This window comes from Gymnodraco acuticeps, unplaced genomic scaffold (assembly GCF_902827175.1).
Source record: "Gymnodraco acuticeps unplaced genomic scaffold, fGymAcu1.1, whole genome shotgun sequence".
NCBI classification, from domain to species: domain Eukaryota; kingdom Metazoa; phylum Chordata; class Actinopteri; order Perciformes; family Bathydraconidae; genus Gymnodraco; species Gymnodraco acuticeps.
The window spans coordinates 4950467-4977234 of NW_022990042.1; the positions used below are offsets into that span (position 1 = coordinate 4950467).

General features: G+C 41.4%; 1 protein-coding gene across 2 annotated transcripts; it reads left to right on the plus strand.

The window, feature by feature from the left end:
* Positions 1–1400: 1400 nt before the first annotated feature.
* LOC117545469 (dynamin-3-like) lies at positions 1401–26768 on the plus strand. 2 transcript variants are annotated; one of them, XM_034215252.1, is made up of 21 exons: positions 1401–1707; positions 2028–2352; positions 4613–4686; positions 4834–4983; positions 6300–6503; positions 8443–8541; positions 8717–8877; positions 9401–9543; positions 9707–9842; positions 10842–10909; positions 11871–12009; positions 12579–12665; positions 13620–13690; positions 13884–13938; positions 15453–15566; positions 19267–19376; positions 21213–21327; positions 22337–22501; positions 22943–23175; positions 23817–23990; positions 25171–26768. In XM_034215252.1, the coding sequence occupies exons 2-21, from the start codon at positions 2192–2194 to the stop codon at positions 25211–25213; spliced, it is 2502 nt and encodes an 833-aa protein (XP_034071143.1). In that variant the 5' UTR covers positions 1401–1707; positions 2028–2191; the 3' UTR covers positions 25214–26768. The 2 variants fall into 2 exon arrangements, with proteins under 2 accessions (XP_034071143.1, XP_034071142.1); XM_034215251.1 differs by having other exon boundaries at positions 1404–1707; positions 23814–23990.

Consider the following 26768-nt stretch of genomic DNA (forward strand, 5'->3'; position numbering starts at 1 on the left):
CACATTGATTGATTGATTGATTCAAGTATAATTTACCTACATTTAATTGATTTTGATCATTTATAACTCAACTTGAGGCAATATACCTCACCGCTAGTGAGGGACCCAGCCCTTCATATGTTCTTCTGTAGCCCTGAGTGACAGTAGACACCCCTGATCTACAGCATTCAAACAAAAGAAGAAGAATGAAAGTAGCCTAAATGAAAACCTGCGGTATCCTACAGTACCTATAATAAATAGTGGATTTCGAAATAGTATCATTTAGTAAGCATTTACCGTGATAATGAACTGGAAGATGAGCTTTGGTTTTACTTCGTAATATGTCAATCTTTATTCTAAAATGTATTGTATTATGTACATTGTAATCAGGCAAGTGTTCCCCGTTTAAAAAACGGAATTTGATGACATACTTGTTATGAAACTAAGGGAATACAGTGACCTTTTTAGTGTCCTGATGATGTCATCCTGTTACATTTATTCTCCTTACCCAAGCATGGTTAAAAGTCAACAATCACTTCAAAGAAGAATTTGTAAAGGGCTACTTTAGTTAATTAAACTTTGTGTTTCCCTTTGCAATTGATATACTCCTAATACACATGTGATAAGGCATTCCTTCTAATTCCGGGTTTGGTTTTATTCTAATGGCACACAGGGCTTTAGTGGTAAAGTCGTTACTGCCACCTAGTGTCCCTCCAGCTCACTACACCATGATGCAGACTGGACCACTCTCCAGAGGCCTGACCATAATGGAAAGGGCAAACAGGCCTACTGACTACATCGATCAGATTTGACAGTCACAGGAAGAGGGAGGCAGAGCTGTAATGTCTTCGATGCATATCAAACCCCCATTCATTTAACATCTTTGCAGAAGAGCTGGATAATTAGATTTCTCATTATAGATCACTCAATGATAGGACATGTGGTGTGGAGGACACATTGTGAATCGGAACAGAGGTTGTCCTGGGAGAGGTTAAAGCAGAATGGCAGCGTCCATTCCACATGAGCGCCTCCATCAGCTCCCTGGCCTTTTTTATCCAGTTAAAGCCCGTGGGCATTTTTTTCAAACATGGATCGTGACAATGTCAAAGTCATCAAAAATATGCAGCTTAATATGGGACATTAAATGCCTGCCATGTTCTGTAGCATGAATTAAACGCTAGGAACGACAGCTGTTTTTCTGCTCATATACTGCAGGGGATCTGAAGGAGCGCGTCCACCTCTTCTGTTGCAGCGATGCGCAGCCGTGCCGCATGACTCACAACCAACAGCACGGATGTAAACAGGGGGCGGGCTCAGGTAGGCCAAACCTGTACCTGCTCAGCCAATGGGTGCGCCGCGTTGCCCCTCTTTCGTCTCCAAACCGGCGCTTCTCATTGGTCCGCCGCCGCGTCGATAAGCTGTAGAGAGGAGCGAGGCGCAGCGTCGCAATTTACACCGCGGAACGCAAGGAAGAGGGGGGCGAGGAGAAAAAAAAGAGAGATTAATCTGTCAAATTTGTGTTCGGGATGAGACCGCTCTGACATTCAGCCGTGCGGAAAAATAGAAAGCCCACATGCGAAGACATTTTAATCACAGCAGTTGGGGATCAAGCTGATGCACCGCCATAGCAGGTGGTGCTTGTATAATCGTCCGGGGTCTCGTCTTTGCTGCCTGATCTGCGCGTCGCTTCAGCACTGGACAGCGACCATCGGAAAACACTGAGGCGGGGTAGGCTGCTCACAACACCAAACACCTTGTCATGATAACAGCTCACTGCATGCTATTGTCTTTTTGTTCAACCCGCATCTGCACGACGTTTGTTGTTGCCTTGGTTTCATGTCAATCGCGCGTGATTTGTGGATCCTTGTTTCAATATGGAGCCTCCACTCATCAAATGCCCTTGAAAGTAGAGGCTTCGTGTATGTGTGTGTTTGTGCAAAAGAGAGAGAGGTTATGGTGGTTCTGCTGAGCAACTGCGCAATTGTCTGTCCCTGTCTGTTCTCATCTCTCTCTTTTTTTCTGCACCCCTCTCTTCTTTTGCTCCTCAGTCGGTGCGACCCTCGCTTGGCTCGGGGCAATGCGCGGCTAGATGACTTCACTACACGAACAAGCACCGCGGTATCCTGGACTAATATAGCAGCGCCACAACCCCCCTTCCCCTCCATCCTCTCTATCTCTCTCTCCATTTCTATTCGCTGATCCCAAAGGCACCATGGGAAACCGGGGCATGGAGGATCTGATCCCACTGGTCAACAAGCTGCAGGATGCCTTCAGCTACATCGGCCAGGCGTGCAACCTGGACCTGCCGCAGATCGCGGTGGTCGGCGGGCAGAGTGCCGGGAAGAGCTCCGTGCTGGAGAACTTTGTAGGCAGGTAAAAATGACCACCACAAATAGGATAATCCCTTCGCCTGGTAACCTTGAGGATGACATAAGAGGCCTATGGGGCCAATCTCTCTCAGTGGAGAGTTCAAACCATCCAGCTTTAAGGCTGTTGTTGTGATGAGCAGAGACCTTCACGAGCAGAATATTATTGTATAATAAAACCCTGGCTCCTGACAGAGTGGTATTTGGGTTACAGCAGCATCTTTGGGGATTTCACACTGCAGTCTTCCTCAGTCCTAGAAATATCAGTTCCCAAGCACCCTTTGCAAGGCGTTAATATGCAGTTGACCCCCAAAAATATGATGTCATATGCTGTGTTGTATAAACTGCTGGTTGCAGAGATGCATCACTGCACGTGTTCATTTTAAAAACACCATCCATACTGTAGGCTATATGTCAGCTCCCACTCCTGAGAACACACATGAATATTCATCTTCTCACTCTGGATTTTGGTCGCTCGCAACAAATAAATTATGAGCAGGGGCTTTGTTTTTTTTAATTCAAGACAAGGATCAGGCAGCCAGGGGCGACATGTTGTTGGTCACATCAAGTACAGTGTTAAATCAGTCCATTTGAAATACAGACACATCCAACAACTGCCCAACAATGTGGTGCCTTTCTGTGTTAGAGGCAGCACATGCATTCAAAAGGGTTGGATATATATATTTTCAGGAATTGTGAATTTCAGGATTTGCTGTAAAATGCACTTATGTAATTAGTAGCAGTTCATGTGCTGTTGCAGTGTCTATGCAAATGTATTTCATGTTAAAAATTAAAGTGTCACTTCACCAGATTTATACATTAAGGTCATTGACTCGCTATTGAGAGCACTATTAGGTCTCTGCAAGCAGCTGTATTATAATGTGGCTCTGGAGTTTGCTTTTCAAAATGTGTCACCTTGACGATGTCATCAGGGTCATTTATGATGATTACGGTTGTTTGAATTCGGACAAACACTTAGTAGAAAACATAGGGAACTGGAGATGTTGAGGAACAGAAAACAGAGCAGGACATATATAAGAAAAGAGGCTGTTGAGTTGCATTATGGGAAGGATTGAATGAGCCTGACCAACTGTAGGGACTTATCTCTGCTTCTGTTGCTTCAATTTCAAGCTTTTATTCATTCTGTCGCTCAAGTCCCCCAATTTGTGGAAGTGTAACATGAGCTGGATTGTCTTCAGTGGCTTCTTTCTGTGCCGTTTTGAAATGCATGTGTGCAGCTCCAGATGGATGCATTGATTTGTCCAGTTCCAGCCCTCATTGAGAGTCGTGCTGCTGAGTAATGGTCCATCTGTCCAGATCTGGCCCTGCACAGCGTTGAATGGACAAGTAGTGGGCTTGTCTTTATTTATTTTTAACCTCTTCCCACTTGAGGGAGCTCCGTGGGTCGATATGTATTAATAAGGTTTTCTTGGAACAGACCTTTAGCACAGGACGGGGTTTGAGGGCTGTGGTCAGGTGTGTGACATTGTAATCAGAATAAACATATAAGGAATTTGCTTTTGTGGTGCACACATCCACAAAAGAATTCAGTTGTCAAAAAGCAGGAAATATATAACTTTTTTTCAAAGGCTATTGTAAAATAAAAGAGATATATATATATACATACAGCAAAATGACCAATTACAAATAAAAATAAAACAAGTGCAGTATATAGAATTTAAAGTAGAACAGCAGTGCAATTTTAAGAGGTATTTCTTTTAACACAAGTAGGGAAATCTAAAGCCAAATGTGCAAAGTGCATGGTATTTTACAAGAGAAAAGGATCACATGATGACAGTAAATGTAACACATCATGTCTATAGGGGGAGTAAAGACAGTCTAAATGTCAGTTGGGGTCACAGGCCTTGTAATGGACACATTATCCCACACACTCAAAACAAGTTGGTGTTGAACCTCTCAGAAAATGGAGACGTTATTGTTTAAACAGGAGGGCTCTTAATCAGGGTCTTTATTTGGACCTGTTGTTTATCAGGCCAGATTGTCCTCTTGAGTTGCTGTTTTATTTTAAAATGGCCTCTATTCCACTCATTGGACTGGTGCGAACCAGATTAGTGCCATTGAAGGGCCCACAGTGGCTGTCATTCCATTATATAAGGTATAATTAATACATTTGCCCTTCAAAGGAAAAAAAGCCTCAAGATGAAGATACCATTACGTCACAAATACCCATGCCTGTAAACTCTTTGATGCATGCTTTATTGACTGTGGTTTGATGGAATGAGTTTTGATTGGCTGTCTTTCCTCAGGGACTTTCTGCCCCGTGGATCTGGCATTGTCACCCGCAGGCCCCTGGTTCTGCAGCTTATCAGCGCCACTGCAGGTGGGTGCGCACACCCCCACACATGCTAGCATTCACACACACACAAACACAGCCTCCCCCTCTCCATTTCTTTTAAAAAATGTCTGTGTTTTGTATGCATCATTTTGTTCCCCTTCTCACACTGGCATCAATGTTCCTCCCTGCTAGAATGGGCTGAATTCCTGCATTGCAAAGGGAAGAAGTTCACAGACTTCGATGAGGTCCGTCAGGAGATCGAAGCGGAGACGGACCGCGCCGTTGGGGCCAACAAAGGCATATCCCCCATCCCCATCAACCTGCGGGTGTACTCCCCTCACGGTGCGAAGACATAACTCAACTTACACTGTCAAGTAACATCCCACAATAACACATTTGTATCAAAGTACAACGTGACAAGCTGTGAATCATCATACTCTCGGGCATTTCATTATAAACTAGCATAAAATGTTTTCAAAACTGGGTCCATCATTACCAACAAAGAAAGGGATTTTGCTAGCAATATAGTTATACAGAATATGAATGCATTTCTATGTTCTTAAGGAGTTAAGTGTTAATATGGCTAGCAAACATGCTATAGCCTTGCTAAAGGCCTACTGATGCTACGTTGATGCTATACTGAGGTCTTTAGATTGTTTGAAGTGAACGCTGTCCTGGTCCTTTACAACCAGGGCCTTCAAATGAAGGGGACTAATTCATGGAGCTTCATACCATCTATCATCCTCCATTGTGAATACAACTGATGGTGGATGCTTTTTTGGAATGAGCTTTTAGCGGTTAGCTTATCATTTATAAGCAATTGGCTTACTCTACTTAGCTTCATTTTTCTTATTTTTTACATTTCCTGATTTCAACCTCATTATGCATCCTGCAGGTAGCACCCACTATTATTACCACTTACTTCTTGAAAGACTGAGATACAGATCAACGGTTATAATTGCTAATTATTAACAAGACCTTTATGGGTTTTACACAAACATTTTCTTCTTAATTTTTACATTCTAAGAGGGAGATTGTGTATATCGTGCAGTCCTATAGGCAAAATGAAAATGGAGTGATAGTTCCCTGGTGATTCCCATAACATTTCCAGGTATTTCTATCCTGGAGGCCGTTGCACCTAATGTTAGCAAGAGCAAATGTAGCCCAGATATAATGTAGTCGTTCATCACTAAAGTTTCATAAAAACATACCGTTTTTTTAAACAGAGACTAATAATATTTTGGTCATTTTGGGTCGGGGGTCTAACTAAACATATGGTTTTCATTTCAAATTAATTGTTCATGCTGAAGAGGACACTAGTAAAACATAAACCACTTAGCTAATAAATAAGTTAATTAAATAATGAATACCCCTTTTTGACTCACAATAGGCCACAGTAATGTTGAGCATCCATGTACAAGTATACATGTTACAATGCACCTTTAAAACTGAGATTCAGCATTATTTATATAAAAATATGTTTATTCTTTTTTATTAAAAAAAATGTTATACTGCTAATTATTACTTAAACATTAAATACAAATATTTTGTTGTGCACATTTGACTCTTAACTTAACTATTTTAATTCAATTTTTTTATTTATCTTTTATTTTATTCTAAACTGTAATATTATAATTGTGATTCTTCCGTGTGTGCAGTGTTGAACCTGACCCTCATCGATCTGCCGGGGATCACCAAGGTGCCGGTTGGTGACCAGCCGGTGGACATCGAGCAGCAGATCAAAGACATGATCATGCAGTTCATCACCAGAGAGAGCTGCCTGATCCTGGCCGTCACCCCGGCCAACTCCGACCTGGCCAACTCCGACGCTCTCAAACTGGCAAAGGACGTCGATCCACAGGGTAAGGAGAGAGCAAAATGGAAATAAATGCAACAGGTAAAAGGTGACCTTGTGGTTAGTGAGACTGACCTGGACAATACATTGATTCTCCGTCAGCTGTAGCGATGGTGTTCAGTGTTCTCTGACCTCTCTGAATGTGGAAGCAGAATTTATCCACAGGGAGAGTCATTATTATTAGAAACACGGGCTGTGAGAAAGGGAAAATGGAGGACAAGGAGAGCATCAAAGGATAGGAGAAAGAGGAACATATGATAGAGATTTCAATAAACAAAAACCGAGGATAAGGAAAAAGGAAAGGCTAAGGAGAAAGGAGAAAAGTATTTGATACCCAAAGAGTTTGATCTTCAGACTGGAGGTGAGGACACAGGAATGGAAAATGAGTTAGCTTGGAAGAGGAGGACACATTAACCTTGTGGGTTGGCTGAATGATATCAGACTTGGAGAGTGAGGTAGAGGAATACAGGGGGGAACCAAGCCCCAAGGAAGCACATTGTCATCGGGGCCAAATGGAGTTACTATATACCTCTGTGGCAGTGACAGAGCAGGATGTCATTTGGGCCTAGGGTTGCAGAGGGGCGGGAACTTTCCGGTACATTTCCGGAAACTTTCCATGGGAAGTTAAGCTGGGGAATTTTGGAAATATTCGATGCAAAATTAAATAAAAAAACATGACATTTCAACAGATGTTTAAAAAAAAAATGTTTAAGTAGAACAGAACAACTTTTAATGATTTTATTGAACAATTAATTGTTTCATTGAAGAACGAAAACAGGAATGTTGAGTTACATGTTACTCATCCCCCCAACCCCACTCATTAAAAAATGAACAAAAATGCACCCCCCCATCCAAAAATCCCCACAAAGTCCCATTCAAAATGTAAAATGAAAAGAGCCCTTCTCCCTCCAAAAAGTCCCATTAAACATGCAAATCTTCCTTCAAGCAATCCTATGCATTTTTTACCCTTTCAGTCAACGGGCTCTTCCTGGGCCTCATCAACATCCAACTCTGAGTCTTCCTCTGCAGTGTCACTGTCCAGCCTTGTTGAGGATGGCTCTGTGTCAGGCTCAAAGAGCCTTAGGTTTGCCTGAATGCCAACCAGTTTTTCCACTCTCACATTTGTGAGCCTGTTGCGAACCTTTGTGTGGTCTCAATAGCCATGCGGTAAGCAGTGTGCTATGGCATGGATATTCAAGTGTACTTGAATGGCATCTGTTTGTTTTAGTCAAGATTCTGCTAAAATATACTTTCCCCAACTATATTTAAGTTCCCTATGAAGAGCCAACCTTCAATTTTGAAAATTCCCAGTTTATTCCCATAAATTCCCGTTAATTCCCGTGGAAAGTTTCCATCTTTGAAAATTCCCAGAATTTTGCAACCCTATTTGGGCCCCAAAAATACTTTTAACCATTAAACATTTGGAAAGAGACATCTGTGAATCAGTGGATAACAGTTTTACGTGAATGACTCCAATCCGCTACGTCACGGGGCTTAAGGAAATGCGAGTGTGCATGCTCTACAGGCCTATGGATGCAGGAGATCGCTGGAAGATCCGGGTATTCTTTTTCCTGTGAGTCAGGCCATTTTAGCTTCATGCACCACTGAGCAACATTCATGGAGTAAACGCCCCCCCCTCCAACATTTCATCCAATTCTCTTCATACAGCCATGGGAGGAAAAGGAGGAAGGGATGCTAACGGACAAAAATGCTTCAAAGGAAGAAGGAAGAAAGAAACATGGAAGAGGGAAAGACATAAAGGATATGGATGCAAAACTGCATTGGAAAAAAAATCATCTGAAAACATTCATTTTTAAGAAGCTGGTATATTTTTACTCTGTAAAGGTCACCCAAATGGTGAATACAAAAACAGTGCCTTAAACTTCCAAACAGCATTTGTTAAATTCTGTTACATCATCCCAGCCTATTTTTGATCCCTTTTCTAGGTCTGAGGACTATTGGAGTAATCACCAAACTGGATTTGATGGATGAGGGCACAGATGCCCGAGAAGTACTGGAGAACAAGTTGCTGCCGCTGCGAAGAGGTGTGTGTGTGTGTGTTTTACAGTAGATTGAGCTTTGCCAGCTCTTGTATTCTCTTTTCACTCTCAAATTCTCTCTGTGTACTTAATCACTGTATCCAAACACAATCCTATCATGCCTTCTCTCTGTTTATCTCCACGTATTACCCCTGCCTTTACCTCTTTCATTCTTTCCCAGGTTATATTGGAGTGGTGAACCGCAGTCAGAAGGACATTGATGGAAAGAAAGACATCAAGGCAGCTCTGGAGGCCGAGAGGAAGTTCTTCTTGTCCCACCCGGGATACAGGCACATGGCTGAGAAAATGGGCACCCCTCGGCTGCAGAGAGTGCTCAACGAGGTGATCATAGATTTACTCCCAGTGCTTTTCCACAGTGCACTTTACATAATTAGTAACTGGGCAGCTTTTTATTTCTTCACTTCCTTTGTACCGCACATCAGTGTGGGTGATGCGTGACTATCAGTAGGTGGAAAATGCATTTGTTCTTTCTAGTTCGGCTCCGAATAATTTATAATTTCTCTCAGGCAGGCATTCCATATTTCCTTGCATTTTTATTGCATGAAAGTTATCTACAATTACTGTGAATGTAGAGACTAAACCTCCAATAACATAGTCGCTAAGAGGCTAAATCAAGCTTGTTACTTTTGGTACTCTCTGTCCCAGAAAGAAAACAGCAAACCTCTGAACAGATGGACTATGTATGTCATGATGAAAATAAGGGCTAAAAAGCATTGAGGCTCCTACAGTGAAGAATAGTATTTTTATTGTTACATCACTGTACAGCCAAAATGCCAATTTTTCCTCATCGATGCTCCCGTGTGATTGTATTTTGTTTAGTTTTGTCGGATTTGTGTCTCCACAGCAATTGACCAACCACATCCGGGACACCCTGCCAGCTTTCCGCAGCAAGCTGCAGTCCCAGCTGCTGGCTCTGGACAAGGAGGCAGAGGAATACCGGGGATACCGACCTGATGACCCGTCCCGCAAAACCAAGCAGCTGTTGCAGTCAGTGCCTCCTTTTTCTCTGCATCAATTTAGTCATAAAGCTTGACTATCCTGCAAGATATTTTACCTAATTAATTTCTCCCATGGCACCAATTTCCAATAGCAAGGGTGTAATTTCTGGTCTTTTTTTTATCATTCTTATCTTTATTGGTGGTTGTTTCAGGATGGTGCAGCAGTTCTCTGTGGACTTTGAGAAAAGGATTGAGGGCTCAGGTGATCAGGTGGACACAGTGGAGCTGTCTGGTGGAGCCAAAATCAACCGCATATTCCACGAGCGTTTTCCCTTTGAGCTGGTCAAGGTGATATGTCGAACAAATTGTAGAAGAAGATGACACTTAAAAAAACAAGTGAAAAAATCTGATGGGGTGTAGTTATTTTACACAACCAATTTGAAAAACAAAAAACACCCATCCATCCATCTACCTACCCTGTTCTCCCTGTGTGGCAGCTACCAGCAGCAGGCGTTTAGCTTAGCTTTGCACAGAGACTGGAAACGGGGAAACAGCTAGCTTGGCGAAGGCATCAACATCTCAAGGCCTCCAAAGCTCACTAACTCACGCTTTATAACTAGTTAGTTAAATCTTTACAAAGAAGTGAAATATATAAAAAAGGTTGTTGTTTTGATGTGCTGGATCAAGACAAGCTAGCTGTTTTCTCTTGACCAGAGTTCTAGGCTAAGCCAACCAGCTGCTAGCTTAAGGGAACACTCATCAACAGCAGAGTTTTGAATTTGCTCTTTTTCAGGGACTGATTAGAACCATATTTTATTAAACGTCATAAACAAAGGTAATATAGGACAACAAACTAAGACCAGGCTTAGAATACAGAGCCTCTGAACTCGATATCTTTAATAGCTGTTGCGCTGAGTCCTCTGCCTTATTCTGTCTTGAGATAGTGAGGCTCATCTCTTAAATATTCCTGAAACAAAGGAAAGTGGATGGGGAACAGTTGAAATAATTACACCCCCAGTAGACTTCCTTTTTCTAATTTTAGGTCAATTAATGAATATAAAACTAAATTAACCTTTTTGCAGTGTATTTCCTCCTTTAGTTTTCTTCTGTTTCCTCCCATACACATTGTATAATCTGTATCTCCAGTGTCTCTTTAGTTAATACCCTCAGCATGATAGCTTCCCTATGAATAATACATCTCCAAATGCATAGTACAAATGCCGCTTTTTCCTCTCTTTTTTAACCTTACAATTATTCTTTGTCATCTCTGTCATCCTCTCTTTTGTCATGCCGTCATCTTTCAAATGTTTGCAGCTCATCTAAATTCCTCTTCTCTGTTCCCCTCAGATGGAGTGTGATGAGAAGGAGATGCGTCGTGAGATCAGTTATGCCATTAAGAACATCCATGGTATCAGGTAGGAAATTGTCCCCCAAAATATGAAAATAGATTATCTTCAATAACCTTTGCTGTTGTTCCAGAGCATCTATTTGATATACCAACCAGTGATGCTATCACTTTGGCATTATAAAAACATTTATTCACAAGCTAAAGACAGACAAATATGTTGACTTTGATGCAGAAAACATCACAATAGAAATACGAATGCATGAATTTGGTTGATAATACATCCCTTTGATGGGAATTTATGAATAAGGGAGAAGCATGTCATTTAAAAAAAAAAGTTCAGTCTAGCCGCTGTGTGTTTCTATATTGGCTCAGCACAGTGGCGTAACAAGGTTGTGATTGGCCCCGGTGCAAATATTGTTTTGCTGTCTAATTTCGTCAGTTTAGCTGTTACATCTCCTTGTTCTCTCTTGTCCTTTCTCTTTTGAGCGCCGCTCTTGTGCTTTGGTTTGCTGTACATTATAAATGCAAGCTATTACATTTTTATAATGCTACCAAACTTGCTGCTGCTAGATACAGTACAGTACAGGTTGATTTAAACGGTTCGCTCGTCATGCAAGGTATCACATGACATGAAAGGGAGTAAGGTCATTGGACAGACAAATTACAAGTTAATGTAGGTTGCTTGGTTACTTTGAAGGCTGCGTGAGCGTGAACCGGTCAATGCGATTTTTTTTTGCCGATAGTTACGCCACTGGCTCAGCAGTGGTTAGTCACCAAAACCAAAATAATAGCCACCCAAGCTAAAAAGCATTTGACATTTAAAGAAAACACCAAATTTAAGCATGCATTCCGTACAAATACAATAGCAGGTCCAATATGCTTGGTTCTTGACACAACAAATTATAAATGTTTGCATTGAACCATTCTTTTACTTAGAAATGGACTGTATAGAGTACACAACCAAAATAAAGATTCACATCATTTCATCCCAATTGTACCTGTTTTCCCTCCCTTTTTGTGTGTTTCAGGACTGGACTCTTCACCCCAGACATGGCGTTTGAGGCCATTGTGAAGAAGCAGGTCATGCAGCTGAAGGGGCCCTGCGTCAAGTGTGTGGACATGGTCATCCAGGAACTGATTAACACCGTGCGCCAGTGCTCCAACAAGGTAACTCACGTGCTTTATTTTCGGCATCGATGCAAATTTATATTTCTGCCATTGGGTTCTGAAAACAGTGCAATGCCCCACAACCACACTAAAGATAAACTTACAGCAATAAAAACAGCCTGCATGTCTTGTTGCCTTGACATTTGGAAAATGAAAAAAGAAAAGTTGTCAAAAACCCAATTCAGCAGCCACGACCAACGCTTACAAACACAAATATTGACGAGTTTAGCTGACATACAAACCATGAAACGCATGGATGTAATTGCCACCAGAATGACTTAGTTAAACTGCTCACGTGAACATAAATGATAGACGAAGTGCACAATCTGAACCACGTTGCGTTGAGACAAGTAACAGGGTTGAGATGTTTTATGGGAATTAGGCAGGAAACAAAGAAGGAATTAAGGAAGAAAGGGTAGTTGATAGAGGATGGACAAATGAAAGAAACAGCAATGGAAAGATGAGCTCACATTTGAAAAATTCAGTTTTTTCGAAGTGTTTTATAATTTGTTCCACATTCCTCATTTTATGGAGTGAGTCATTTTAAGCTGTAACATGTTTTTTTTCAGCTGGAATGCTTCCCCATGCTGCAAGAGGAAACTGAGAGGATTGTGACTACTCATATTCGAGACAGAGAGGGTCGGGCCAAGGATCAGGTAACATAATTAGTTGGTAATAACGGCCATAGATATTTGTTTACAAGGGAATGTCTGTGAAATGAATGCCAAGTAAACAGTTTCATATTAATATCTGTCATTGTATCCATACAAAACACATACTGTATGAGTAAAGCTTTGGTCTTTATGATAAAAATGAGGCTACAAGCAGCATTTCGTTAGCTTAGCTCAAATACTGAAAACGTGGAAAACCAACATAGCAAGAGCTTTTAAGCTGACGTACCCACACATTATGTCTTGTTTGTTAAATCTTTATAAAAAGTCAAGTGTAAAAATAAAAAGTTGTGGTTTAATGTCCCTGCCCTGAGTCTTAATACTAGGCTAAGCTAACCAGCTGCTAGCTAGGCTCCACAACAGCAATGTTTTTATGCTCTGGGAAATTTAAATAGTTAGTTACACATTTAAGTGTTTATTTTACTGATTTGTGTCTGTAGATTTTTACTTAATTTACCCATTTAGAATGAAATAACATCTTGTTTTCAAATGTAAACATTCCGTTTTAGAAAACTTCTAAGCTAGCGAAACAATCTTGCCTTCATGTTAGTAATCAACTGGTTAAGTTGAATGATGATATCTCTTATTTACAATTGTTGACTATATTGTATATTGGTTTTCTCAAAATTCGTTTTTTAGTCAAAAAATGTACAGTAATACTATTAATCGAGTGATTTTATGTAATATCTGAAATTCCCTCTTTAAAAACCTTTGACTGTTATATGTCTACTAAATGAAACGATTTTGAAAAACATGTTGAACCTGGCTTTATCCTGTTCTGAAAAGTTATGCAAATTAGCAAATATTTAATAAGATGAGTATCAATTTTCTATGCCATCTCTTTGAAATAAAGGGAATAGGAGTATTGAGGAAAACATCACAGTACTGTATTTCTATAAAAATAACTTATTTCATGTTTAATATTTTGTGTTGTTACAGGTTCTGCTGCTGATAGACATCCAGCTCTCATACATCAACACTAACCACGAAGACTTCATTGGCTTTGCTAAGTAAAGACTCCATCTATCTGTTAGCATAGCTCCACCATGATAGATTATTTATGAATAAACATGTCAGGCTGCTTAGAACAAATGTTTTGAAGATCCACTTAACCCTGTCATGTTTTTTTCTCCTCTTCATTCACCTCTCCCTCCCCTTCATCCACCCGTCCTCTCCCTCTGTGTTGTTGTTTGACCTCCGCAGTGCGCAGCAGAGGACTAGTCAGAGTAATAAGAGCCAGAGTTCGGCTGTAAATCAGGTGAGCCTCTGTCACGTCTCATACGACACACACAAACAGCGGAGCACAAGGTCAATGGAGTAAATGCACACCTACACAGCAGCAGGACGGCTACTGAAGAGAGAATACAACAAATGAAAGATCTGATCCTTTCATTTTAGTTAATCTTCACACACATTTTATGTTATGTACATTATACGTAGCCTTATGTTCTATTATATTATATTATTATTTGATATGTTGCATCGTGTATTTTGCTTAGAGGCACCAGTTTGTTTGTTTGGTCTTATGATTTGGGTTCTATTACTTTATGCCACCATCATCACTGGTGTTGTTGTTGAGACATTTCCCTTTGTTTGAACTCCCTTCCTGTGTCATCAAGGTGCCACTTTGCATTTCATCCCCATCCCTTAGTGAGAATCTCAGCTGCCCTGTTATGGGTGTCTGTTGGTGAGTATCACTCATTGTGGGTTATGGTTTTGCAATGTCATTTTGTGCCTGCAGTAACACTTCTGCCCATTGTGTGGTGCTCTCCGGCACCATCATATGAACAAAAAAAGAGTCCGTTTTTCTCACTCTGGAGGGGTTCAAGAAAGGCAAATTGGCTGTGTAAGCTACTCCTGGGCAGAGGCGTTTTTCTTTTAATTGCAGTAGAAAAGTTGCTTTTTTTCCCTAAAATCCCCAACATTCCTTCCTGTTGCAGGCCTCCTCTCCTCCCGCATCAGGCCTGATTGTAAGAGTTTCCTCTCTAACCGTTTACTCTCTAACACCCCCTCCACCCACCAGCGTCCGCAGACTACAAGGGGTTGCCAACCACAAATAGAAATCAAAAATGTCCTTGGTTTGGCAGTTAAATAATCATCTCTAAATCTGAAAAAGTGTTCTTTTAGTAACCAGGCCCAAAACAGACCTCTTTTGTTGGCCAAAGACAGTAAGGCTTTGTAATGATTTGGGTAACCTCCTTAGTGAGTCTTAGGCGGTGCGAGACTGACAGTGATCTAACCTAATAATCACTTGGCACAGTGCCTGTTTGTGTAGGGCTTGTGGGGTTAATACCCAGTTGTCACACACACGCTTTATTGTGTGCTTGAAGCACTTAACACAATGATCACTTAACCAGCTAACACTGCGCTCTGCTTGTGACATTGTGGACACACAGTTCCTTGAATGAGACTGCACTGGCACACAGTCACATGCTAGGTCACAAACACACACCTAACCCCAACCTTCACACACATTTCATGGCAATTCATGCTTTGTTTTACCTGCACTGATGCATCTGGGCTAGCTCTAGCCATGATATGTTGTTTGGAGTTGATTTTTTAAAAGGCGAGTGAGTTGTTTTATCAGATTTATTAGGAAATATAACCAAAACAATGAGCTGAAAGACACTAGAACGCTTTGCAGTTCCACTTCAACGTTACAAAGCGTTTTATTGACTTTAAGCTCATTGTTTTCCAGTTATTATGGATGAAGAGCTCCTGTCATTTTTACTTAGGAGCAATTTCTGACTTTTGACCTTGCCCTCCCCTCAGGTCATTCGCAAAGGCTGGCTGACCATCAACAACATCAGCATCATGAAGGGAGGAGCCAAGGAGTACTGGTTTGTGCTGACTGCCGAGAGCCTCTCCTGGTTCAAGGATGACGAGGTGAGTTTAAGCTTTAAAGAAAAGAGACACTTCAATGTTTAGTGTCTTTTAACTCATTTTTGGTTTTTTCAAGGGTATTGAGCAACAGAAGAGACAGATATCTCCCCTCTGGAGTCAGAGGGTGTAATATTTAGTATTATTGATATTGAACACCTTCATGTTAAGATCAGGATGATGAGCCAATGAGATTTGGTCAGAATAAACTGTTTTTCTATGGAAGAAGATTAGGGCTGACCGTGAACACTTTCTTTGAGATCTGTGTCAAAATTTGAAGATTTACAACGAAGACAGAAAATAAATAATGTAAAATACCAATACTTAAGACTTACAGTACAATAAAACATTACAGGGAGGATTTGGGCAGAAAATAATAAATGAATGAAAAGAAACTTAACCCACATACAAGAAAACAAACACAAACAAAGCATAACAAAAGAAATGTGGAATGAATTGTTCATCATGCTTTCATCTTTTCATGTGACTAATCCATCTGGTCTCAGATTTAAAATACATTTTCCAGAAGTGACCCTAATCCTCCTCTGTAGTGGCCAGATGTTGTGCAGAATGGAGTCAGAAATGAACAATGAATTGATGAATAACACAGATCTGATGTTGAGTATTATTTTATTTTCATTATCATTGATAATACATCATTATAACTCACAACACCATACTGGTTTTGGAGAGAAGCACACTGGTTGCAGCTTTTGGTCCGTTCTTTAGGGCTCTTTGGCGGGCTGATGTCTATCTGCCTGTCTGTGCCTGCTGTACAGGTTGGAGGATATTCTGCACAGCAAGTGTAGATAGGCAGACACACTGCAACTCCTTCAGCCTGCTGCTGCTGCATTGTTAACCTTGTTGAGGGTGCCGGTCCAAGACAGATGCAATTTGGGAGAAAGGAGAAACTGATAGAGACAATCCAGAATCGATTGTTAGTCCACTTTAACATTTTCTAATTTCACTTATGAAGAGTTTTGATTCTTGTCTTCACTCCTTCCCATTCATCCTTCTCTTTGTCTCTGAGCTTGCCTTCCTTTTTTCTCTCTTTCTTCCCTCCCCACCTCTTTCCGCTGGGAGTTCAGGCATTCGCTTCTTCTCTGCACATGTGGAACAGTCCCAATCCCGAGCAAACGCTCACCTAAAATATATGAACACATGCTCAGCCCTCAGACGGCACCCAGGGGCCGCGCTGCGCCGCGTGCACAGATTGTCATTTGATACGTTGGTGTGGTAATGTAGGAAATGATAGCCTGCGCTGGCTTCGCCTCGTATATTTCAGTTTGTACACCCCGTGAACTTTCTATAGTCACATGCACGTGTGCACACACACACACACACACACACACACACACACACACACACACACACACACACACACACACACACACACACACACACACACACACACACACACACACACACACCCTCCTTCTTCACTTGGTGTGGTTTGGAAGTGCTTGCATTCTTGGCAGCACAATTACACATTTCTAATCTAAAAAAGTCGACAGAGAAACCCCTTTATTCAAAATCAATATCCCTTGATTCTGTTTCTGACCTTCAACTTCATACGCAGCTATCACTTCACGGTGCTGAGTCACTGTTTGGCCCTTTATAATGGGTAGTATTCAACAGTCCGCTATTTGACTTTTACTACTTTAACCACAAAGCAACAATAAAAAAGCTCACCTAAATGGACGAACACATGCTGTCTGTACATACTCTTTGTGCATATTCGTCTCACACACTTTCCCTCACAGCTTTTTTGCAGTTATTTGACACCACAGAAATATAAATGTCCCTTTGCCTTAAAGTCTTTCCAACTCCATTTTGGCCACCCACTGAAATGAACTCACTGAAGGTGTCTGACTGTATTTTCAAACTCCACTTTGATTGATTGGCCCTGGTTCCTTTTGGCCTGCGCTGGATGCTTCGCAGCCACACTCGCTCCTCCCTCCCCCCCCTTCTAGTGGACCACATCTTCATCAGAGCACCAGGCTAGCAGCCTGCAAACGTACTCATTCATGCTATAAATTATGAGAGCTCGCCATTTTGTGCATCTAAACATCTTACAATTCTGACTGAGTTTTTTTTTTTTTCACAGCAAGTTATCAAATCTGCAGTTAGTGTTGAAAATGGTGATGTATGTTTATTCCAAGAACAGAAGTGAAAAGGAAGCGTTAGAATGGACAAAATACAGATGAATATAGTACATATATTAGCAGAAAGGGAAGGATTAAATGCAAAAATCACACACATCTCGGAGATCTGAAATGCCATCAGAGAGACAGAAGAGGGTCCGTGCCCAGTCTAACCAATGTGCAGACTACTGTACACCAGTATGACAATGAACAGGTAGTCTGAACACTGGGTAGACGGAGCCGGAGCTCAGAGCCGGGCCCTGAGCGCTGCGTTCTGCCGGTCCAGATGCTGCCGTGCGGCTCTGCCCTCCCTTCGCCCCCGCTCCATTTTGGCAGGTCCTTTCGGCACAAACCCCTCAAAATGTGCCTCATCCGCGTCTCCCGAAACTGTTTTGGTGTCTTGGCCATGTTTGTTGGTTTTGGTAGACCTTTTTAAGCCCGGAGTCCCCTCGCGGTCCGTTTGGGTCACGCCGGCCATGAAGAGTATCCAGCCTTGACGTGGCACATTCGCTCAGACGACCGGGACAGACTGGCTGCACGTTCAGGGAGGGGATATTTCAAAAAAGAGGGAAAGAGAAAGACGGTGGGGGTGAGAAAAGGAGAGGAAGAGGGAGGGGACCCGTGTGACCATATATGGGCCGCGGTGACCCCTCGGGGATACAACACAAGAAGAGTCTGCAGAGTTTTCCTGTCTTTCCTTCTTCTCATCCTCTTTAATCCTTACCTGCGACCATCTTCTCGGACCTTCGGACCAGATGGGGGGCTTTCTTCTGCAAACCTTTGTGCAAATCCACTTTAGCGTTGCTTCTTCTCATCGCTCTCTCCTCCTCCTCCTCCTCCTTCACCCGCCGACTCTTTAACTTCTCCCTCCTTCCCTGGTTCTCTGTGTGCCGTTAAGCACTACCAGATGTTGAGTTTTAACGCCAGGCTGTCATTTAATCTCTCTCCCTCCTTCTCCTTCAAAAAAATCCGGCAGGAAGTGGGCCCCTCTGGAATGGAAAGAAAAAATATTGAGAAAATATAGAGGGGGGAGGGATAAAAGAAAAAAGACAGGGAGAGTTTAAAAAGATGGAGGCTAGGATGAAGTTAAAAACGTCTTAAAGTGTCCGTCAATGAACACATGTGTCATAGCCGTGCTTGAGCTTCTACCTCTGAGGTTGTGTTTGAGTGCCGGACCCCCAACAGCTGGACTTATCCCCATTTCCCCCCCGACTTACTCGCTTTACTTAGGCTTTAGCTGCCAGCGTTCCCCCGGCAAAACGCGCCGTGAAGAACGACTGCATCTTGACCCACACTGTAATGACTTCCACATGTGCTCTCCTTCTCCCTTTTTTCTTTCTCTATCCTCCCCCCCTTTCCCTACCTCCCACTCACATGTTCTCCCCCATTCCTTCTCCCTCCTGTCACCCCCTTTCTCTTTGCTCCCCTCCCTCTTTAAAAACCCCATTTCACCTTTCTCGTACGGCCACATTTCGTTGCACAAGAATCCATGGAAAACAACAAAATTGCATTAGTCATAAGAAGCGCTCACGATCCATACCGCCTGTTCTTCTCATTTGCAGGAGAAGGAGAAGAAGTACATGCTCCCTCTGGACAACCTGAAGGTCCGCGATGTGGAGAAGAGTTTCTTGTCCAGCAAGCACATATTCTGTATTTTCAACACGGAGTCCAGGTCAGCAGAACTTTCATTTCTGCACATAAAACCAGATTCCTTACAGCAATCACATGCAGTAGATGGAGTTAGAGAGAACAGGGCCTGTGTGCTGCTGCGGCTGAAATATGTTTTAGATGTGTTTTGTACAGTATGTATGCATGCACGTATGCAGGCTGGGAGAAGGTGAAACTATGTCTAAAAGATCTACAGCTTAGTTTATGAAGTTTGTCATTTGCATTTGTTTACAAAAGCAAACATTTTACAGTGATTTACTGCAACAGATAATAATACAAACTTGAAGGTCTTAAAGGTGGGGTAGGTAAGTTTGAGAAACCGGCTCGAGATACACTTTTTGTTATATTCCATGGAATGCTCTTAACATCCCGATAGCAATGAATATCTGAAGTGCTTTGACAAAAAATACATTAAAAAATGTCATCTGTGGAAGCAGTGGTACTGTAAAAAGCACGACCAATCATCTGAGCCGGCCCGGCTAAAGTAACTGGATGGCCTACCTGCCTGTCAGCCGTCCATCTGTGCACAAACTTATCTCATGCCCTCATTGGTCATGTGCGCGTTCGTGTGTGTTGGAGGAGGGGCTCTGTAAGGAAGTGGCAGATTTTTTCCGGCTGTGTATTTTCAAATTCTAGCGCACTCGAGCTGGTTTCTCCAAAATGACCTACCCCACCTTTAATGTGGTAATAGAAGGTTGATAATAGTTATTACTTCAAGGAAAATGTAGGCATTAACAAACAAGGAAGTTTAATGATAACATATTTTATTCATTTGTAATAATCACAGTAAAGTGAGGTAAAAGATTAAATGTGTCATGGTGGTTAGCTTCACCTAAATTCCACATGCACAATATAAAAGAAAAAGAGATTCATAAATGTTCTCCCTTGCTGGAGATAATCAGAAGGTTTTTCTATTTTATTTAAGAAATTCAATATTTAACTGTTATGACAAAATCTTAGTGTCACTTACATCACAATTTAGAATTGAAAAATATACGTAAAATAAATGGAGACAAGCTACTAAACTAATTACAGGATTAAAAGCTAATTCATATGTTAAAAAAAATGACAATGAGCTAATTTAGTACTTTAGACATAGAGATGGAACGATTAAAGTCTATAAGCTTGTTCACAGAATATAAATGATCACTATCAAGCCTGTCATCCACTTTTAGAAACAAAGTTTTTATTGAAAAAGGAACTCTTGAGAATGACTATCCCACTCAAGTGTTTCTCAGAACAGAAACAATGTTCCCACTTTGTGCTGCAAAAGCATGGAAAGAGTTTCCAGAAGATGCAGTGCAGGCTCTTCGGTTTTTAAAAATAGATTGGTTAAATGATGGTCAACCAATGATATTTTGAAAATGTGATAGCTGGTCTTTGATTATTTGTGGATTACAACATGTGGTGTGGAGATCTCTAGAACCAGAACATATTCAATAAATGAAACGTAGGAAAAAAAGCCAGGACTGTAACCTATACATAACACGGTGAATCTGTATGAAAAGTCTGGATCAGGCCTGGACTCTGAGTAATCGGTGCAGAACGCTCTGTAAAAAGTTTGATGGTAATTCACTTTCTTCTTGGCTGAAGACCTAAGAAAGGGTTAAACAACAAAATACCCCAAATGGAAGGAAGCACATAACCTAATACTGTCAATACTTCCAGATGTCTGAGTTTCTATGCTGTTGTTGAACACTTCAACAACAGGGAACATTGTCCACATGTTTTCTAAAAAGATAATCATTCAAAGGGTAGTTACTTAGTGTTGGTTATTTAATCATATGCACACACATGTGGTCTAAAATGGATGCATGTTCTCCTGTGTCATGGTGCTCAGGAATGTTTACAAGGACAATCGCACCCTGGAGCTGGCCTGTGACTCACAGGAGGACGTGGACAGCTGGAAATCCTCTCTCCTACGTGCCGGGGTCTATCCTGAGAAAGTCATGGCGGTTAGCAAACTCTTTAATTCTCTGATCAATGGATCCTTTACCCACTGGGTTACACATTCCTACCTTTAGTTTCCATCTTTCTGTCTACAGTGGAGATTAACTGTATGTATGTTAGGAGGCCGACCAGGAAGTTAACATCGCAAGGGTTCACTCGACAATAATCAATGCCATGGTTCCATTTGGAGTATTCCAGAAAATTCCAGATATTTTGACACACATTTATTACTTACACATTTTGTTGAGCAGGATAATCGACACATATTAACACAACTCAGTTGAAGAGTAAATGCAATCACTAGAAGTAAAAAGCTAACATTAGCCGATAAACAAACGACATGGCGGTCGCATGGCTGTGCGTCACCACCGCTAAGCTAAAGGTTGCTAATTTCCGGTGTGGTGGTTAAGTAGTTTATTTAGCCACTTGTTTGCAACCGCTAGCTAGACATTAACATGTGGTATGTTTACTGACGTATTTTATGTCGTTGAACAAAACATGAGAATCTAGTAAGTTTGTATTAACCGCAGGCCTTTTCACAGGCATCGAAGACCCGTTAAAAAAATAACGTTGACTTTGAGACAAGGGAAGCGGAAGTGGCAAAATGCTAACTCTTTCCTGGGCTTTAGGACTCATTCCCGCACCACTCTTTTCTTAATATATTCATATTTACTGTATTTAGGTAAATAAGGAAAGGTGTCCTTGGGTGTTATGAAAGGCGCCCCCCAAAATAAATGTATTATTATTATTATTATTATTATTACCTGTTCCTATTTAAATACATTTAGAACTCTTTCTATATTTATTTATTTTGTAGGGAAATACTGGGAATAAATACATTACATTTGGACTTATTCCCTAACATTTACATTTAAGATTTCATTTCAGAACGAAGCCCTCTGTATCAAATAGTGATTCATACTATTAACCGACGTATTTTGTAAACGTATCCCTCTTTTCTCATTTAGTTCTCTTTCATTGTTTGAAAAGTCTCTCTCCTTTCTCCCTCTGCAGGTTGAGAGTGAGACCACCGCAGCCACGGAGAACTTCTCCATGGACCCTCAGCTGGAGCGTAAAGTGGAAACCATTCGTAACCTGGTGGACTCCTACATGGCTATTGTTAACAAGTGCATCCGGGACCTCATGCCCAAAACCATCATGCATCTCATGATCAACAATGTGAGAAAAGATTACTCAGAAGTTCATTTCTATAGGACGCGTAGACATATTTCCTTTGCTGTTACTGTATAAAGGCAACAAGCTACAGCCAACAACTAAACATTTTGGTGTGCTGGCCTATTTTCTGAGATTCGTATACTTCGTAAACAATCCATTTAGGGGTGTATTTTACAAAGCCTATTTGCTTTTGTAGATCCTAAATTGTATTATTTTACAATCAACTCCACTGTTAAATGGTAATATTTTATATTTGGTAATAAAACCAATTCTGATTATTAGTTAAAAAAATATATAACCTGTAATTACTTCTCTCTAAATATAACACTGCCATTAATGATCCCAATAGTAAAGTGTTTGATTGGGAAAATGCAGGCATATGCTTTATTTCTTCTATTTAACTATTTGAATACATCTCCCTGCACCGCCTCCTCCTGCCTCCAGGTGAAGGACTTCATCAACGCGGAGCTGCTGGCCCAGCTGTACTCTGCCGGGGACCAGAACACCCTGATGGACGAGTCCCAGGAGCAGGCCCAGAGGAGGGACGAGGTGCTGAGGACCCACCAGGCCCTAAAGGAGGCCCTGGCCATCATCGGGGACATCTCCACCACCACCTTCACCGTCCCCATGCCTCCGCCTGTTGATAACTCCTGGGTGGGAGGAGCAGGGGGTCGCAGGTAAAGTGACTTTAGTTAAACTGATGACATTATGTGCTCTTTCTTTCCTGAACACAATTCATGGACATCTCCTTACGTATATATATATATATATATATATATATCCAAAATATATATATATCTATATGAACATGACCTTAATATATTTTACGCTAAAGACACATATAGACAAGCATTAATATTTTTGAAGTTAAAGTAGCATCTAATGATATATGGACATGATCTCAATCATTTTTGCACTAAAGACTTATCGTATGATATATATATAGACACAACCTTGATTTTCTTTACGTTAAATACTTATGGAACAATATTTTAACATGACCTTAATCATCTTGCTGACTTAATTGCCGACATGATGCCTGAATAACAAGCAGTTTTCCCTCAAATTAGAGGACTTGGGCTAGGTCTATAACACCCTTTTGTCAAGGGTTGAATATTTGAAATAATTGTTAAATGAGCCCATTTTATTTTATTTTGTTGGTACATTTTATTTATAATTATTCATCTAGGGCCTACATTACTATGTTATCATTATAACAGTGGTCTTAAAATGACATTGCAGTTATTTCTGGAACAATAAGTTGTCCAACAAAATGAGTTATATTGCCATGCCTTCCTTTATCCTTTCCTTTCAGCAGGTCTCCTCCATCCAGCCCCACCTCCTCCAGGAGGATGTCTTCAGGCCAGCGCCCGGCTCCACGAGGGGCCCCGCCACCACCAAACCGACCAGGACCCCTGGGGCCCTTCAACAACACTGCTGAGAGCCCCCAGGCTCCCAGCCGCCCTAACAGGGCCCCTCCTAGCATCCCCAGGTAAACAAAGCCTTCACATAACTATTTGTCAGGAAGACATCATGCTCTAACATACCTGATTGCTCTCTAAGTTGTGTAACAGTATGGTTAACATTGAACTCAAAATTATACAATTGGTTTGTCTTTTCAAGTATTGAAAGAAATGCTCAACATAAAAGCCTTTTTCACAGAACACATTTTTACTTGTTGCAGAAGGATAAGAACAGGTTCAACTAATTAAAAGAACAATGGCTGAATTCCAATTAGCTGTTTTGATTTCAGGTTCCATCGTTAGTGTTATTAGTAACACCTGTGCTTTTCCTACTATGACAAGTCATACTGTGTGCTGTGATGAAGACCTGTTGTGTTTCAATATGAATACTTCTATACTTCAATGTGTTACTTTGAGTGCTAAAGTGTGTCCCAAAGCAAATCTATGGCAAAATGCTGTGCACTATAAGTACGTGGATGGGGCATTCAAAACAGTTAAACAGATGCGTGTGGAACGCTGGAAACATATTGTACTCGACAATCACCATCTTGGCTACGTAACCAAAGATCTTGATTGCTCTGGTGAACAAAGCACTATTGAAAATAAATAACGTATACATGTGGGTTTTTTTCACAATTTATTAAACGTACCACTATACTGCTGTCCATAAGAAATGACCACAAAAAACAACGTTAATAGCTAGCTAGCTAACAGTGCAAATGTCACTTCCATCAAGTAGCAGTGTGCAATTTAATAAAACACTATATGGTCAAAATTCACTCACTGTTCAAGTTTCTCCGGTATACTTAATGGAAGTGTACTTGGGAAAGAATCCAATTTGAGACACAGCACCATCGTTTGGAAAGTTTTCCCCTGAGTTGCTCTTCCCTGCCATTTCTAGTCTCTATAAGCTAAGCTAACAGGCATTTGGCACTAGCTTCAAATGTAGCATACAGACGTAGCAGTGGTGTAACTGCTCATTTTTAGTATCTACAATCTTCACACTGATCATCTGGACTCTGTGTGAGAGACATTAGTACAATTTGTACTCTGAAACGTAGCAGCTCCTACATTTGTGTGAAGACTAATCTCGTCTCCTTTCTTGTCTCCTTTTGTCTTCCTTGCTTTTTTCTTCTCATTCCTCTTTCGACTTATCTTATCTGTCCGGTTCTCTCACACTTTTCCATTATCCATCACTCTCTACCCAAGCCGGCGGCCCCCTCCATCTCCTACAAGACAAGCCCCACCATAAACATCTAAATGGGTTCCTCATACACTTATCTCCTTCCCTCATCCACTCCATCCTCTTCCTCCTTCTATTAGCCATGGCTCTGCCGACCTGGTCCCTCCTTTAGTGCAGACACTGACGTCTTTGACCCCTTTGACCCTCAATTTCCTGCCAGGTGACGATGTCCATATATCTATGTACAGTATGGTACTTGTCTTGTGGTGTATGTGTACGTGCGCTTGTTGCTCGCCTGTGGTCCAGGTTTGCTTAGCAGATCCACTACCCGGTATCAGTCCCTGGAAACCCCCCCCCCCCCTACTCCCTTCACAATCCCCCACTTGCTGCTTCTACATGACAATACGCTCAGCAGTCGTACTGCCCTACTCATTCCAAAATGCAGCATGGCACATGAGCTGCTTTTATTGCATGGGAGTGTGTGTATGTAGAGTGTGTGTGCGTGTGTTTCGTGTGTGTGTGTATACGGGGCAGGGACTAATTTGCCTATATGTAGGCTCGGGTATGATTTAGTATTGTATTAATTTATTGTATAACGCCCCACCCTTCAGTGTTAATTATCAGCTCAATGTTCTCTTAGGAACAGAAGGTAGTGTGTGTGCGCGAGTAATCCTGTGTATGAGTGTGTGTGAGGATGCATGTGCTGTCCGTCTGCACGTTCGTTGGCGTTTCAGTTGTATTCGTTCTCATGGTCAAATCTGTTAAATGACGAATCATAAATTTAATGTTGGACTTTAGTGAGTTGTTCCTGTGTTGTAGTAGCAGCCATACATACATAGCAAGGCTGAGGAGCACCTTCAGTATTCTCTATATGGAAACAGCCTCAATAATGCATTTAACCTCATCATAGGTGTCCACCTGTGCTGTATCAATGGTCAAGTTGTGACCCCTGCAGCCTTAAGCTCAGATTCAGACGCTGACTCGTGGGGAGGAAAAACAAACTTAAAAAAGGCAATTTCCTTCTCCTACGAACGAACATCCATTTACATGTTACAATTTAGCCTTTTTCTCAGGTTTGAAACATGCAACTCCATGCCATCACAAACTAGCACTCTTTCTCTTTCCTCAAATCTTCTAGCCTCTCTTATTTCCTTTTCTCTCACAGCCATCGAAAGCCAGTCAGCGTCTCAATCCGAGCTTAAGGTGGTGTCGTGCTTCTCTGTCAGTTTGTTATTGTGTATGTGGGCCTAAACTGTGTTCTGATGTAAATAGGTAATGATAAGGAGATACTCTACCTGTGGACTATTAAGACCTCATCAAGGATCCTAGCGCTTTAATCGTTCTCTGTGTCTCTATTCACTAAATGCTCTCTTCTCTCGAATTTAGACTGCCTTACCGGCATGAAATAAAATTCTATATTGCCAAAGCTAAATGTAGAAAGAGAATTGGATAGTTGGAAAAAAAAAGAAGAAGAATCTGCAGAAGACCAACATCGAAACGGTTCCAGTTGTAGAGAGTGTGATGGCTTTGTTTAGCAGAGGGCATAATGGTAAACTGGAGAATGCATCAGTTGTTCTTTTCTGTGTCTGTATCGCTCCTCAATAAACTTCTTCCTCATAATGTC

Excerpts from the sequence above, each read along its gene's own strand:
- LOC117545469 (XM_034215251.1), top strand. The coding sequence starts at position 2,192 with ATGGGAAACCGGGGCATGGAGGATCTGATCCCACTGGTCAACAAGCTG. Across the intron at positions 6,504-8,442 it reads AAAGGACGTCGATCCACAGG|GTCTGAGGACTATTGGAGTA; the intron begins GTAAGGAGAGAG and ends TCCCTTTTCTAG. Across the intron at positions 15,567-19,266 it reads CCTGGTTCAAGGATGACGAG|GAGAAGGAGAAGAAGTACAT; the intron begins GTGAGTTTAAGC and ends TCTCATTTGCAG.